General features: G+C 31.4%; 2 protein-coding genes across 12 annotated transcripts in view; one reads left to right on the forward strand and one right to left on the reverse strand.

Annotated features, from left to right (window-relative positions):
• The window catches only part of LOC145194393 (ATP-dependent chromatin remodeler CHD1L-like), a 41,101-nt gene that overhangs the window by 13,145 nt on the left and 12,852 nt on the right, over window positions 1-15,104 (reverse strand). For 2 of the 11 annotated variants that reach the window (XR_016445599.1, XM_090068669.1), the window contains exons 12-23: window positions 14,224-14,274; window positions 8,793-8,838; window positions 8,595-8,668; window positions 8,394-8,507; window positions 7,813-7,927; window positions 7,616-7,724; window positions 7,291-7,326; window positions 6,979-7,031; window positions 6,647-6,673; window positions 2,225-2,313; window positions 752-838; window positions 604-653 (exon numbers count right to left, since the gene is read on the reverse strand). Coding sequence is in view for 3 of the 11 variants with exons in the window: in XM_090068669.1 (XP_089924795.1) it covers window positions 604-653; window positions 752-838; window positions 2,225-2,313; window positions 6,647-6,673; window positions 6,979-7,031; window positions 7,291-7,326; window positions 7,616-7,724; window positions 7,813-7,927; window positions 8,394-8,507; window positions 8,595-8,668; window positions 8,793-8,838; window positions 14,224-14,274 (851 nt within the window). In the remaining 8 variants the exon portion in view is untranslated. Of the gene's footprint in view, window positions 1-319; window positions 489-603; window positions 674-751; window positions 839-2,224; window positions 2,314-6,646; window positions 6,674-6,978; window positions 7,032-7,290; window positions 7,327-7,615; window positions 7,725-7,812; window positions 7,928-8,393; window positions 8,508-8,594; window positions 8,669-8,792; window positions 8,839-14,223; window positions 14,275-15,104 lie in introns of all 11 variants that reach the window. The other 9 variants (XR_016445603.1, XR_016445605.1, XR_016445600.1 and 6 more) reach the window with 9 other exon arrangements.
• Window positions 10,750-14,032, forward strand: LOC149881259 (uncharacterized). Its single transcript, XM_090069095.1, has 2 exons — window positions 10,750-11,335; window positions 11,525-14,032. The coding sequence occupies exons 1-2, from the start codon at window positions 10,750-10,752 to the stop codon at window positions 12,916-12,918; spliced, it is 1,980 nt and encodes a 659-aa protein (XP_089925221.1). The 3' UTR covers window positions 12,919-14,032.

Genomic DNA, 15,104 nt, shown 5'->3' on the forward strand with positions numbered 1-15,104 from the left:
AAATGTAGTAAAAAAAAAAAGACCAGAGAGGGATAATTAATATCTGATAGTAAGTTTTAAAAATCCAAGGAAGAAAAGTAACCAACTCATGAATTATTTAGCTACATACAATATACACATGTACATCGTACACTCTAGTATGGTGCAAACGAGGTTATTAGCTGCTAGAAGACCTGCCCAATAACCTTTTTAAAAAAAATTACTAACAGATGTCATGAAGAAGTGTTTTTTGTTGGTAAAAGAACAAAAAAAACTCGAGAACAATAGAGCTACTGTATATAAAAATTTTAGCTATTGCTTTAATGACTATGCCACTAACTAAAGTAAAGAGTTTACAAGACACTTGTTAACTTAGTTGTTTATCAATTGCAGGTAATATTCTCAGATGGGTTGCATTTTGAAGTATAAGGAGTCACTGATTAAAGCCTGTTTGTCATTTGTTGGTAAGTCAATACAACCCAATCACAGCGAGTAACATGTCAAACATCCTAAAAAGAAGATGGCCAGTCTTACTCCCCAGCTTCCAATCAAGTTAACTTGTTCAAGACTAACTTTAAGAGAAAAAATTTCAAATTAATCATTAAACAATTCAAATCATTAAACCTTGGAATCTTTTCTTGACAATCTTTCTCCATGCAATGCAGCTGTTACACCTGTAGTAATAAAGTTGTAACTAAAGTAATAAATTTAAAATACATATACACCTTGAATAGCAGGAAATTTATAAAGTAAAAGCAAATTAAATTCCCACCAAAAGCCAATTCCTCAAATGCAGCTTTATCTTTTTCAAGAGTGTTGACAGCTGAATAGTCTTCCCCTTCAAACTCATAAATATTATCTAATTAAAAAAAACTCATGTTCTAAATTGAACTAATTCATACTGGGCCAAACATAATTCACACTAGGCCACATAACTCACACTGGGCCATATAATTCACATTGGGCCACATAATTCACATTGGGCCACATAACTCACACTGAGCCACATAGGGGATCAGACATCAAAAACAAAGTTTTGTTTTTTTTAGTTTTTTATTTTAATTTTAATCAAAACTTTTAATCGAAACTTTTTTAAAAACAAACATTTAAAGTCTCATTTGAATGAAGAAATATTTATTTAAATATTTAAACATATATTGTCAATCTAAAATTTAATTTAAAAGTTAAAAAAATGAAAAACTACTAACACTTTATACTTTTAAAATTTTGGAAAATTTCAACTTTGTTTTAAAGTATATGGTATTAGTTATTGAACACTATCGTTATATAGGTACAAACAAAGAACTTATTTTGGTTGATTTGAACTGCAAAATTTCCAACTAGCTGCTATTTTTAGGCAACATGACAAAACAACTCCAAATTACCCCAAGACTGTTAAGCTAATGCATGGTTAAGAATTAATTGTGTGATGTTCAATTTGTTGAATAATAACTGATTTTACAATTGCAATCAACATCAAAAAAGTTTAAAGATGATGCTGAGAGACTTATTCCTTTTCTCATAAACAATTACCAAGATCAAGATCAACAATTTAGCACTTTGAAAAAATATAAAAAGAGAACCATTCAAGTATTGAAATGTTAAGTTGAACAACATGTTAATACTGGTAAAAATGTGTATTAGAAGAAATCAGGTCTGAACCGTGTTATCTGGTAAACAGCTGAAGTTCAACAATGTAAATATATTTACAAGCTGAAGAAAGTTGAAGTTTTATGCTAAATATCTGTTGTGACAGGTCAAATTTCATAACCTTACATCACATCTGGAACAATAACAAAAGAAATTCACCTTGAAGAGTCTGTTGAGAATTTCTAGTTCAATTTATAAACAAACTGAATCAGGATCATGACATTATGTAGTGACCATTGCTAGCTAAAAAAATCATGACATTACGTACTGACCATTGCTAGCTAAAAAAATCATGACATTATGTACTGACCATTGCTAGCTAAAAAAAATCATGACATTATGTACTGACCATTGCTAGCTAAAAAAACTGTGACCAAAGACAGAAATACACTGACTGTACCTAACCAAAGACCAATAGAACTTTTCTAGTCATTGTGCTAGAGGAAGTACAAACAATAGAACAAGAAATGGGAGAATTCATAATTTAAAAGATACTTTGATCAAGACCTCAAGTAGCAGAATTAAATAATAAAAACAGATCATAAACAATCAGATTCAGGTTTCTCTTTTTAAATGAGCAATTTTAATTTATTACCTTTGATTTCACAACCAGGTTTTTCTTCTTTTATTTGTTGAGGTTCTTCATCATTTACCCACTGATTTTCATATGTTTTCCCTAAAACTCTATGATATGAATATTTACACACACACATCATGTGTGTAAATATTAAGTTATCTTCTGACTTTTCTAACTACAGCAACTTTCAAAAATGTTATTTACAGTTGATCCTTCTCTTTGGAAAAAAAAGAAGGCTGCACACAAGCACAAGAATCTTTGATATTGCTGGCAGGTGTCAATGACCAGCCTGAGGCATTGCTCTTATTTAGGATTTTAAAAAGAAATTTAAAAAAAACTTCCATTTTTGCTTAAAGTTTTCAGTGGTAATTGCAAGTAGTTCCCTGATTCTACTAAAAAGTAATTTTACAACAGCATAAGCTCAAGCATGAGACATAACGGGTGATAACATTTAAAATATTGCAAATTTTCACTTTTTTAAATAAATACATAAATTATCTATAAACTTTTATTAACTGAAAAAAAAAAAAAAAAAAAAAAAAAAATTTCTAAGTCAGAGACCTTAAGAAAGCGTGTATACGAGTTTAATAAAATGCATTAAGGTAAAGGGAAAAAATTTACTGCTGACTATTTTATGTTAGAACTTGTACCAAAATCAACTATCTACACTATAATATAGAAAGCAAAGCTAGCTGTCAAAAAGCAACAGGAATTGGTCATAAACTCAAAACAATGATCAAAAGAATGTTAAGCGCTTAAAGGAAATACTTGATCACAAGGATGGAATTTCTCAAAAACAAGCAGCCCGAAAGTTTGATTGCAGCCAAGCTTACATTAGTAAAAGGCTGGGAATGAAGACTGAGATCCATTCAAGAAAAAAAATAAAGATTCCAAGCCATACCGATATTCAAAAAGCATTTGCAAAAACAAAATGCAGAAGATAATACGAAAATTTTCAAAACCAAGCTTTTCTCTTAGATGACGAGTCTTATTGTACTTTAGCTCATACCAGCATTAATGGTTACAACAGATTTACACAAGCAATGTAAATGACACCTCTACAAATATAAAATATAAATCTGTTGTTAAACTTGATATGAAGTTGCTTGTCTAGATATGTTTTTTAAAAAATGGAATGTTGATGCCTTTTTTTGTTCCAAGCTTGCTATTAAGCAAAAAATTTATTTAGAAAACTGTATCAAAAAAAGACTCCATTCATTGAAGAGCACCATTCTAATGATGAATATGTATTTTGCCTAGAGTTGGTGTCTGCTCATTATACTAAAACCGTGGTTGATAACTTTTGAGAGAAAAAGGTTAATTTTGTTGAAAAAGGAGACAACCCAGCAAACTTGCCAGAATGTCAACCAACAGAGAATTTTTGGAGTGTTCTTAAAGGACTGGTACAAACAGTGACAAGAACAATTGGCAAGCTGAAAAGTCAGATCAATTAAAAAAACACATCCAGTTTAGTATTTGTAAAATCAACACAAAGCTTATCCAGATCTTAGCTGAGTCAATTGTTCCTAAAGTTGATTTTGTCTGCAGAAATGGGCTAATAAAAAAAAACTAACTTTAAATAATAAAAATAGATCAAAAACTCTAAATCTATTTTTGTTTAACACTAGAACTACTGATGGAGTCATTTTGACTCCTTTCATTTTTTATTTCTCTTCTGTGACTACATTTTTCAGAATTCCGGCTTGAAACTATAGAGCAGCGCTTGCTTACGATAGAGCAGGGCTCCAGCCCGGGGTTCGACAGCGGCTCCAGCCCTGGGGACAGACAGCGGCTCCAGCCCAGGGTTCGGAGCGGAGCTTCAGGTATGAAACTCTGCTCTGTACCTGAGCGGGCAGGTACGGGCCGGATTGTGGTGAGAATATCTGGTCGGATATTCCGCCGCTAATCCAGTCAGTGTGCACGGACCCTTACAAAACAAAAATTCTAAATATTCATTAACTTTTTTCCAGATATTCCAAGCACATCAACTGGGGATCAGGCTCATGCAGTTATGTTGCCTCAGCAAAATCAACAAAACGTCCCAGAAATGAAAGAACAACAGATAACGATGGCGGCGAAGGTAATGCAACAACAAACACCAGAGAAGGCGAATCTGAAGGAATACTTGTTTCAGCGGATGGTATTCAATGGAAACCTGTTGAAATTGGAGAACACTTGCCTGGTAGGCGTGACAGCCAAAATATTCTTCGAAAAGCACCTGGCCCTACAGGATATGCCAGAAGAAATATCATTATCGATAGTCCTTTGAGCGCATGGCGTTTATTTTTTGATTCATATATATTGACACATATAAAGAAATGCACGCTTGCAGAAGCATGCAGGAACAATAATTTACAGTTTACTCTATCTGATGAGGAGCTAGATGCATTCATTGCGATATTCTATGGTCGTGGAATATCTGGCACAAACCGTCACTCGATTAGCAGTATTTGGTGTAATGACTGGGGAATACCGTTTTGCAAAGCGACAATGTCTAGGGACCGCTTTGTTGAAATTATGAGGTTTCTCAGATTTGATGAGAAATCTACTTGATCGGAGAGACTGCAAACGGACAAGTTAGCTCTGTTTTCTACTGTGTGGAACAGGTTTATTGAAAATTGTATTACGTGTTACAAACCTGGCCCATACATAACGGTGGATGAGCAACTTTTCCCAAGCAAAACTAGGTGTCCATTCACGCAGTACATGTTTTCCAAACCAGATAAATATGGCCACAAATATTGGCTAGCTGTTGATAAGGATAGCAAATATCTGGCAAATGGCTTCCCTTATTTAGGCAAAGATGACACACGTCGTGCTGAGGACCATTTAGCTGACCATGTGGTAATGAAGTTATTGGACCCGTTTTTGAAAAAAGGTTGCAATGTTACAACCGATAATTATTTTACTTCAGTAAAATTAGCTAAACAGCTAAAAAGCAAAGAAACAAACCATTGTGGGAACACTGAAGAAGATAAGGCGAGAAGTGCCTAAAGAAATAAAATCCATGAAAGAGGAATTGTACAACACTAAAGTGTTTAGAAATGAAGACAATTTTACACTTACAGTATATCAAGGAAAGGTCAACAAATTGTTGTCATTTTGAGTTCCGTCCATCCAGATGTTATTGTTGCGTTTGATTCCGCTAAAAAAACTCCAGAAACGGTAAAGTTTTACAATGAAACAAAATATGGAGTAGATGTAGTGGATCAGATGGCACGAAAATATACCACACGAACATGCACAAGGAGATGGCCTGTTCATACATTTGAAAATGCCTTAGACTTTGCAGGTATAAATGCATGGATAAAATTCAAGGAGATTGCCCACAAAAAAATGTCACGCAAGGCATTTTTGCAAACGCTTGTGAGAGAGTTGAGTGGTCCTTATGTCACAGATAGGGGAAAATGGTTCCACGCCCCAAGTTTTTACATGCTCAGAAGTGATGGTTCATACAAAATTTTGTCAGATCAAAGAAAAGTGAAAGAAAAATAGATATGTCGGCAATTGTAAGACTTGTGGTAAGTCTTTGTGTGGGCAATGTACTGCCATAAATCAAAGGCAATGCCTAAAATGCGAAACACCAAATGTTTAGAAGGTGAATTCTGCGCCATATTTTCATTTTTATGCTCCTCCACCTACATTTTCTCTGCTTTTTGTTTTTCAGTTGTTGTTTATATGTGTGCACTTGAATAAAAAAAAAAATGTTTGAAAAAAGTCTATTATAATTATTGTTATTTTCTGTAGAAAAATAAGAAAAGCAGAAAAAAAACAATCAAAAGCATAACTGTTGGATCTCACAATAATAATACATTACAAAAAATATAATTGTTAATAAACAACCACAAATGAAACTCTAAAAATAAACGAAAACAAGCAAGGAGTCAAAATGACTCTTTTCAGTAGTTCTAGGCGGGGTCACGAGTCCAGTAGTCCTAGTGTTAAACTTAATCTTAACTTTGAAATGTGTTATGACTCTTAAAACACAGGCCAAATTAAATGTTATCACCTGTTAATACTGCATTGAACTTTGCAACTTTGTAATCACTAAAAACTATTTCAATAAAATTTTTTATAAATAAAATAACCATTAATGTTGTTTAACATTTTTCATATCCATTCTTTGTTTTGATTGGGAAATGTAAATTAAACCTTATTCAACAATGTTGGTCCATCAATGAACAAAATATACATTTAATAAAAATTGAGTGCCACTCCTAATTATTAAGCAATATTTATCAACTTTTGCACATCATTTTATTTGTATTATTAAAACACATTGGGGGAAGGTGCCAGAACTCAAAATATGATTTTTTTGCATGTATGCTAAGGAACACCCTAATACACACACACACATATATATAAACATATGTAAATTAGCAAAATAATAAGATATACAACAAACAGCATATGAAATAACAATCAAAGTATTTTTCTAACCTTTGAAAATCTGTTTTCTCATACAAACTGAAAAAAAGATATGAATTTTATTCTTTACAATATTAAATATATAATTTGTATTTCTATAACAAATTACCTAAAGCTAAAAAAAATGATCAAAGTGTAAAAGGGGTACAATTTTTTTAGCTGTCTTTTTAATGTACTAATCAAAATTTAGTTACCATAGTTAGAGCTATTTTTAAGCTTTTCATCATAAATCTTTTAAACAATTTTATGATTAAAGTATGATTGACAGTTTTTAAATGTTTAACTTTAAGTTTCAACTTTTATTTCTTGTATTGAAAACTGCTAACAACAACATGAGATCTCACCTTTGATCAGAATTCATCAAATCTTGCAATCCAAATTTTAAAATGTCACTTAACTAAATTTAAAAAGTACAGGAACATGAAAAAAAATTCTTGAAAAGAAGAACATTAAAATATGAAAACCAAAACTTAAAAAAAAAAAACGGAGAAAAAAAAAAAGAACCTTTTTCTGAAAAACAAAAATACTAAAATAAATTTGTTTTACTAACTTATTATAGTTAATAACTTTTATAACTATCAAAAAACAAAACTAGCTTTTTGCAAAACTATTTATAACATTTTGTAGAAATATTGTAGTGTTCTCTACTTTTATACCTCTTTAGAGGACTCCATTGTTTTCATACTTGAAAACTAAATTAAAAAAATAAAAAAAGTAGACAAAAAAAATTAAATTGAACAGAAACAAAGTAAAAAATTAGACACAAAAATTAAAATACAAATAATGATGCAACAACAACAAAAAAAAAAAACAACAGAAAATATGAACATTTTTAAGAAAATATTTTTACAAGCTTCAGGTAAAGAAATTGAAACTATCTAATAATTACAAAGTCTCTTATTCAGATAAAACTATAAGCAATTGTTTTATTATAAAAAGCATTAGCTTTCTTGATTAGCTGATTTCATTATAAATACTTACTTGCCCACCTTCTATAACAACATTGGTGAGCTTTAGTTTTTTCTCAGCTCGTTTCAAGATAATTTCTTCAACAGTATTTTTTGACAATAATCTAATGATTTTCACTGGTCTAAATAAGATACCAAAAATTTTTTGTTCAAACAGAGTTTTTCCCAATTACAAAAAAATTACAAATATTTCAATAAAATCAATACTACCTATATTGGCCTATTCGATGAGCTCTGGCAGCTGCTTGGAGATCATTTTGTGGATTAAAATCACTATCTAGAAAGATCACTGTATCTGCTGCTGTTAGAGTTAGTCCTTGACCACCTATCAAAAGTATTTAGCAAAAAAATCAAGGGTTTTATTTTTATTACTTTTTATTACTTACTTTTATCCATAGGGTTACTTACTTTTATGTTACTACATAACTTATTAGTTAAAAACTAATTGAATGTAGTACTATAGTTTATGAGGTCATAAAAAATCCTAATATTTTTATTTTGCACTATTTATGAAATATTTAGTGGTTTTATTTTATAAACTGTTTATAAAAGATGCTCTCAGTGAATGAGATGTGAAATTGCACTTTGTTTATCTTTTAACCAATTAATCTGTGGACCAATTAATAGTGCAAACCAATTAATCAGTGTGATGTTAACATCCTTCAACTTATTTCTGCAAATACCTTTTAATTAAAGAACCACAACTTTTTTTTTTGTTGTTATTCAGTGTCATTGATTTACCACGAAACAAAAACTGGATTCATGAATCAATTGATAAAAAAATTATATACCTGCCTTTGTGCTTAGCAGGAAAATAAATGTATCATCAGAATCATTAAAGTTGTTAACAGCAAGAAATCTTTCTTCACCGCGCACAGAACCATCTAATCTCTCATAGCTATAACCTAAATAATACCAAAAGACCACAGAAATTCAAATTTTTTTTTCCACAAACCAGTGAAAAAGGAAATAATATTAACACAAACCATTACCTCTATATCCTAAGTAATCTTGAACGATATCCAACATTGCAGTCATTTGAGAAAAAAGCAACACTTTATGTCCGCTAAATTTAAATTTAAATTACTGCTTTCATTATAACTAAGCAACTTTTTTAAATGCTTTAACAATAAACCACCAAATAAAAATGTTCAAGAAATGAATCAAAAATATTTAGATACATTTCTTACCTTAGTTTCAGAAAATCAAGTAATTTATCCAGTAGATACAACTTTCCTATGCCAGAAAATAGTTACACATATATAAGCTTATTTTACACTATGTGAGTAGCAATGAACCTTAGTTAGTGAATATCTAGGTCCTGATAAGAACCAAACCCAACCCGAATAGGTACTGTACCCCAATAAGACCAATAAAAACTTTTGTTGATCCCAATTACCCAATTGCGTATTACCTGATAGCACCAATTTTATCAGATACTTAAAATTTTAACAACTGGCCTCTTTTTGATTTTATCTGTGTGCTCAATAAGAAACCTGAAAGTTTCTGTTATTGGGTACAGAAAGCTAGGGATGGCCAGTCATATTACTAGGAATGGTGAGTCAGAATTAACATTCAAAGGACTTTGGAAGAGTCAAGAGTTTAAAATAACCATTTACTTAAGACTTTTTTTTTTCAATTTTAAAATGACAATAATTCAGATTGAAGGAAGTGCAATTAACTCAAATGTTATGTTGCTTGTTGTTGCATTCCTTTTTACTTAGAAATACCTACTGATGATGGTTTACAATGTAGCAATAACTTTTGTTAATTAGTGTGAATAATCATTTGAAATGCCACAATTGTTTAATAATTTGCATATATAACTTTTTGTTATTAATTCATTCACTTATTTGCATATTGCATAAAATTGAGTGAATGCAATTTTAACACTGATAATTCCTGTTACTTTTTACTTTGATTAGCCCAGAGAGGTATGAATTATGTAAAGAAAGTAAAGAAAGTTAACAATTTAAAAACTGCATAAGTATGGTTTCAGTTGGCAACCAGCCAACTGAAACCATACTTGTGCAGCCAATGCATCCTGCTTAAATGCCCATGTTGGAAATTTCAAAGATTAGGAAAATTTCCATCCAACCAAAATAAATTTCCATCCAATCAAGATAAATAAAACAATCAATGTTTTGGTTATGAATGCCATTAGAGACAAAGAATTTAACAAAAATATTTAAGAGATTAAGAAACTTTTACTTTTAATTTTTTTTTTTTTTTGGTTTAATCTTCTTTTGCACACCAGAAGTACTTGATAAATAAGTTGATTTAACTCGTGTTTTTGTACCTTTGAATATTCAAGAAATAAAGAAAGTATCTCCCAAAAGCACTGGTTATTTAAAAATTAATATAACAAAAAATATTTTAAGTACAATTTGGGGAATATTCTAGCTCTTTTTTTCCATATTGATTACTGCAATCAATATGGAAAAAAAAGCTAGAATATTGATTACTGCAATCAATTGCAACTTTAGGAAACACTAAAAAATTCTAAACAGTTTACTTTAGTTTAACAGCTTAGTTTTATTTCAAAAGATAAAAAAACTGTTCCCTTTTGAAGTTATTATCATTACAATCATTTTCTTGGGAACAGATCTTCTTGGGAACAGATGATCAGGTACTGAATGGGCAGCAGGATTTTGGGGATTGAAAAAAGTAATACCTGAACAGATATACAATAATATTTTTATTCTCATTTGTCATTCTCTGTTAACCCAATCAGTTATGATTTTAGGTGTTCTGTATAACATGTATTTACCAATTCTATTAGAATTCAGGTTTGAATCTCTAAAAAAATTAAAAGGTTGCCAGTTTGGTAGCCCACACTTGTCCAAAATTGGAAATAACTACTCCGAAGCTTCCCGAAAAAACCCTTTGGAGCGGAGTATCTACATATGTTCCTGATTAGAAAAATGAAAAAAATGAAATCCTTCATGACCGTCCGAGCGAGAAATTTCAGTTTAAAAAATAAGATTTTTGCCAAAAAAAATTTTAATTTTTTTTTTCAAAATTTGATGAAAAAATCAGTTCTTAAGTATTAGTGGCACATCCCTAATAAAATATTGAACCAAATTTCGGGAAAAGGCATTTTAATGACATATTCATGTTTTCATTCGTGGAATGCACAACTCAAAAATGCCAAACTCAGCAAAAAATCATGAAGACTGTCGGAAGTCAGTTTGTCTCCTCTGTATGAAAAAATGTTCTAGGGAGCTAACAAGTTTTCTTAAAGACCAAGTCAAGAGTCTGATTTCTCAGGATGTTGACTTTTGTGACACACGAGTCCCACTTGGAATGTGTGATTCTTGCAGACTGCTTCTGAGGAGAAAGAAAAATGGTGAGAATGTCTCTGTCCCTCCCATTTTTGATTTCTCATCTGTCATCCCTAGGCCTGAGACAAGAGGACAGCAGTGTGATTGCATCATTTGCAAAATTGGACACCTGAAAGCATTGCAAAAGCACCCATTTGAAATGCCACAACAGCCTTTACCATCCCAAGACCAAAGAAGATGTTCTGATTGCCTCTCCTTAATTGGAAGAGGAGTACCTCATCAATGCAATCAGTTCACATTCAGGCATAACATAAAGATGTTGGCATCAAAAGATTCCAAAGTCAGTGAACAGATTGCTTCAGCAGTCATTTCATCTAAAGAGGCTTCTCCTCATGGAACCCTAAGAATAGCACAAAGTGGTGGTGGGCGACCTTTACCAATTACTCCAGGTAACAGTAACTTGCAAATCTTTTATCTGATAGTAATTAAAACTTTGTCATTGTCTTTGTCTTTTACAAAAGAAAAAACCTTTAACAAATAAAATTTGCAGTTCAAATCTAAACTTTACTTTCCATAAAGAAAACTTGGCTGTTTATGTGAAAAATTTGCTCCTACTCATAGCAATGTTTTTAATACAGGTGCAGCAAGCGCAAAAAGACTCTTTGGTGATGAAGTAGTTCTAAAAGCCCAAGACCTTGCAAACATTCAGACAAACACAGGGCTGTCTAATGCAAGCGTCAAAAAATTGGCCTCAACATTGAACCATGTTGCACAAGCCAGAGTTGTTGAACCTCAATTCCGGGCAAAATTCCATCAAATAGGTACACAACTATCTGAACATTTCACTCACACAAACATAACTGTGACACATGAAAAGTCTCAGACAAAGAAACAAATTGTGGTTCACTGCAAGAATCTCTCTGAACTTCTCAATGATGTCTTGCTCAAAAGACAAGTGTATAAAGAGCACATAGTCAAGCTTGGAATTGACGGTGGTGGTGGTTTCCTCAAGGTTAGCCTTGGGATTCAAGAAGATGAATTGATTTCTCAAGTTCAAGCTCCACCAGACAAGAAGACACTTACATCTTTTGCAGCAAAAGACAGTGGTGTGAAATCTCAACTTCTTGTTGCTGTAGCAGAGGATGTACCAGAAAACTATGAGAATTTGAGAACAATACTATCTCTCATCTTCTCTGAGCGAGTTAACTTTCTTCTTTCAAGTGACCTGAAGGTGGCAAACCTTGTGTGTGGGCTTCAGTCACATGCCAGCTCACACCCTTGCACATGGTGTGACATTGACCACAATAGGTTATCACAGAATGGTAACTTTCGAACCTTTGGATCCATCAGAAGATCTTATGCCTCATTTAAAGCAGCTGGTTTAGACATGAAAAAGGCTAAACAATTTCAGAATGTGGTGCATGAGCCCCTCTTGGATTTTTCTGACAATGCACTTGTTCTTGACATCATACCACCAATGGAGCTACATCTCCTTCTCGGTGTAGTGAACCATCTGTTCAAGGCACTAAAGGACTCCTGGCCTGAGGCTGAAGAATGGCCTAAAGCTCTTCATATCAAAGAACAGCCTTTTCACGGAGGGCAGTTTGCTGGGAATGAATGCCGCAAACTCCTCAAAAATGTTGACCTTCTTCAAAGACAAGCAGAGAATTGTTCAGCTTTTCATGTTTTTCCATTCATCGACACTTTGAGAAAGTTTGATGCAGTTGTGAATGCCTGCTTTGGAAATCATCTGGATTCAAACTACTCAAAGAAAATTGACCAATTTCAACGGGCTTTCCTCTCCTTGCCAAAAGTAAGTGTGAGTCCAAAAGTCCACACTGTCTTCTTTCATGTCAAGGATTTCATTGATCGTCACAAAAAGTCTCTTGGACCATTCAGCGAACAGACAACAGAAGCCCTTCATCACAGTTTCCGAACCCACTGGGAGAGATACAAAAGGCCTCTGGGTCATCCAGACTATCCAGAAAAGTTGCTGAGTTGCATAGTAGATTTCAACAGCAAGCGTCTTTAATGCAAAGTTATCAAGAAAACATCGTCTCTTTGTTTCAGTTTATTTATGTTTTAGTTTTTCAAAAAAGCTTGACTAACTAACATTAAAGCTGCCCCCAACTCAATTTTTTAAAGAGTACATTGTTTTCTCACATTGTTTTCTCACATTATTTCTTTGTTATGTGTTCATAGAATAAAAAGAATAAAAGCAATCTACAGTGGACAATTGTTAAATCATTTTAAAAAAAATCAAAATTAAACTTGCTAAACAATCATTTTACTTTTGATTTTGAAGTTTTTTAAACATTTTAGTGACTTACCCATGCATCAGGGATCTGTTATGTAGTGTAGATCAATGTTTAGTGAATAAAAAATGTGTTTTCTTTTGATTGCAAAAAAATATTTTTTGTCGCAATTTCTTACATTTTAAAACTAAAATTTCTCGCTCGGACGGTCATGAAGGATTTCATTTTTTTCATTTTTCTAATCAGGAACATATGTAGATACTTCGCTCCAAAGGGTTTTTTCGGGAAGCTTCGGAGTAATTATTTCCCATTTTGGACAAGTGTGAGCCTAGAGAGACCTCATGACATTCCTTAATCCTAGAGAAAGGATACTTTTTTGAACTTTTAACTAAAATAAATAAAATAAAAACAAAACAATTTTAACAAAAGAAATACTGGAGACAAAAATAATGAAAATAATTTTGCCTGTATCAAATATCTTTTTAATAAATGATAAACTTAGCAGGTTTATTTTATTATGCCATTCTTAATAAATAAACTAAGGGATCAGGAAAAAAGGATTAGAATAAGCAGAGATAAGAGGATACAACAGAGAGAACAGAGAGAAATAAAGAATCTTTTTACAATAAGAAACTACACAGTGAATAGTTTTTATTTCTATTACTTTTATTGTTATTTAAAAATGCATTAACTTTGATTAGGATTTTTATGATGTCCCAATAAAGCTACTCATTTTGCTACATAAATCTGCAGAAGTTATGAGATAAAAGAAAAGAAATCATTTCTCATAACATTTCTCATATTTCTTAATAATATAATCTCATAAACATTTCTCATAACAGATTTCCTAAAATTTCTTGTAATAGACCTCTTTAGTAGAGACTTAGTAACAATTGAATTTATAAAAAATTGTTTCAAATTAAGTAGCTTTTCCATGTTTTCCTTGAACCTTAGTTTTTAATTGACATGGAGACTTTTTTTAATAGCAAAAGCTACTTAATTTAAAATGATTTCTAAGGTTCACCAAATATTTCCACTCTCAATGCCTAAAAACAAGAAATGATTTATAAATAATAATTTACCACTTGTTTCAACAAGATGTTCTCCAAGTTCAAAAGGCTCATTTTCAATACCTAAATAAAACATATTTGATACTACAAACCAATAAGTTAAGCTTTTGAAAATAACATTCCTTGCATCATATACTGCAATTATGAGAGGACAACGATTTTAACAATTTTTGCAATATTTTTAATTAGCTAAAGTAAATTAGTAATTAATTTAAAAAAATCAAGTTGCAAGTAATTAGTTGTAATTTTTTTTTATAGATAAATGATCAAAGGAAAGAATGGAACTATAGGAAACAATGAATGCTAATGACAACAACTTGTTGTCTAAAAATACGGAACTAAGAGTAAGCAGTATAGGTTGTGAACTTTTTAATCATACTAAATATTATTTAGGGGACACTTTTATTAAAGAATTGTCTTCCAAAATTGTTTACTAATTTTAAAATTTAATTTTTTCACAAAAGAAATAATTTTGCAGAACTAAATATTGTTAAATAATGTTAAATATTATCAAATACTAATAAGTTTTTGGTTTTGTTTTCATTTATTTATAAACTACAAAGTTTTACAAAAAAAATTTAACTTTTTTTAATTAAAACAAGAGAAAACTTATTCATGGTTACTTAGACCTGAGAAGTTTATTTTTAGTTTAATTTAAAACAATGTTTTTTAAAGGAGGATTTTTTATACTCACTTTTAATGTGCTTAATAATTCACAGCAGTTTAAAATGAAATTGATCAAGTAATCAAGAGGACTAAACTTTTTAAATATTTTCTTCAACAGCTGCTATGATAATACAACAGCTGCTATGAAGAATACAACAGCTGCTATGAAGAATACAACAGCTGCTATGATAATACAACAGCTGCTATGAAGAATACAACAGCTGCTA

The sequence above is a fragment of the Hydra viridissima genome, unplaced genomic scaffold (genome assembly GCF_058129835.1).
Source record: "Hydra viridissima isolate aposymbiotic clone 2 unplaced genomic scaffold, HvirCarnegie_v1 scaffold_12, whole genome shotgun sequence".
NCBI lineage: Eukaryota > Metazoa > Cnidaria > Hydrozoa > Anthoathecata > Hydridae > Hydra > Hydra viridissima.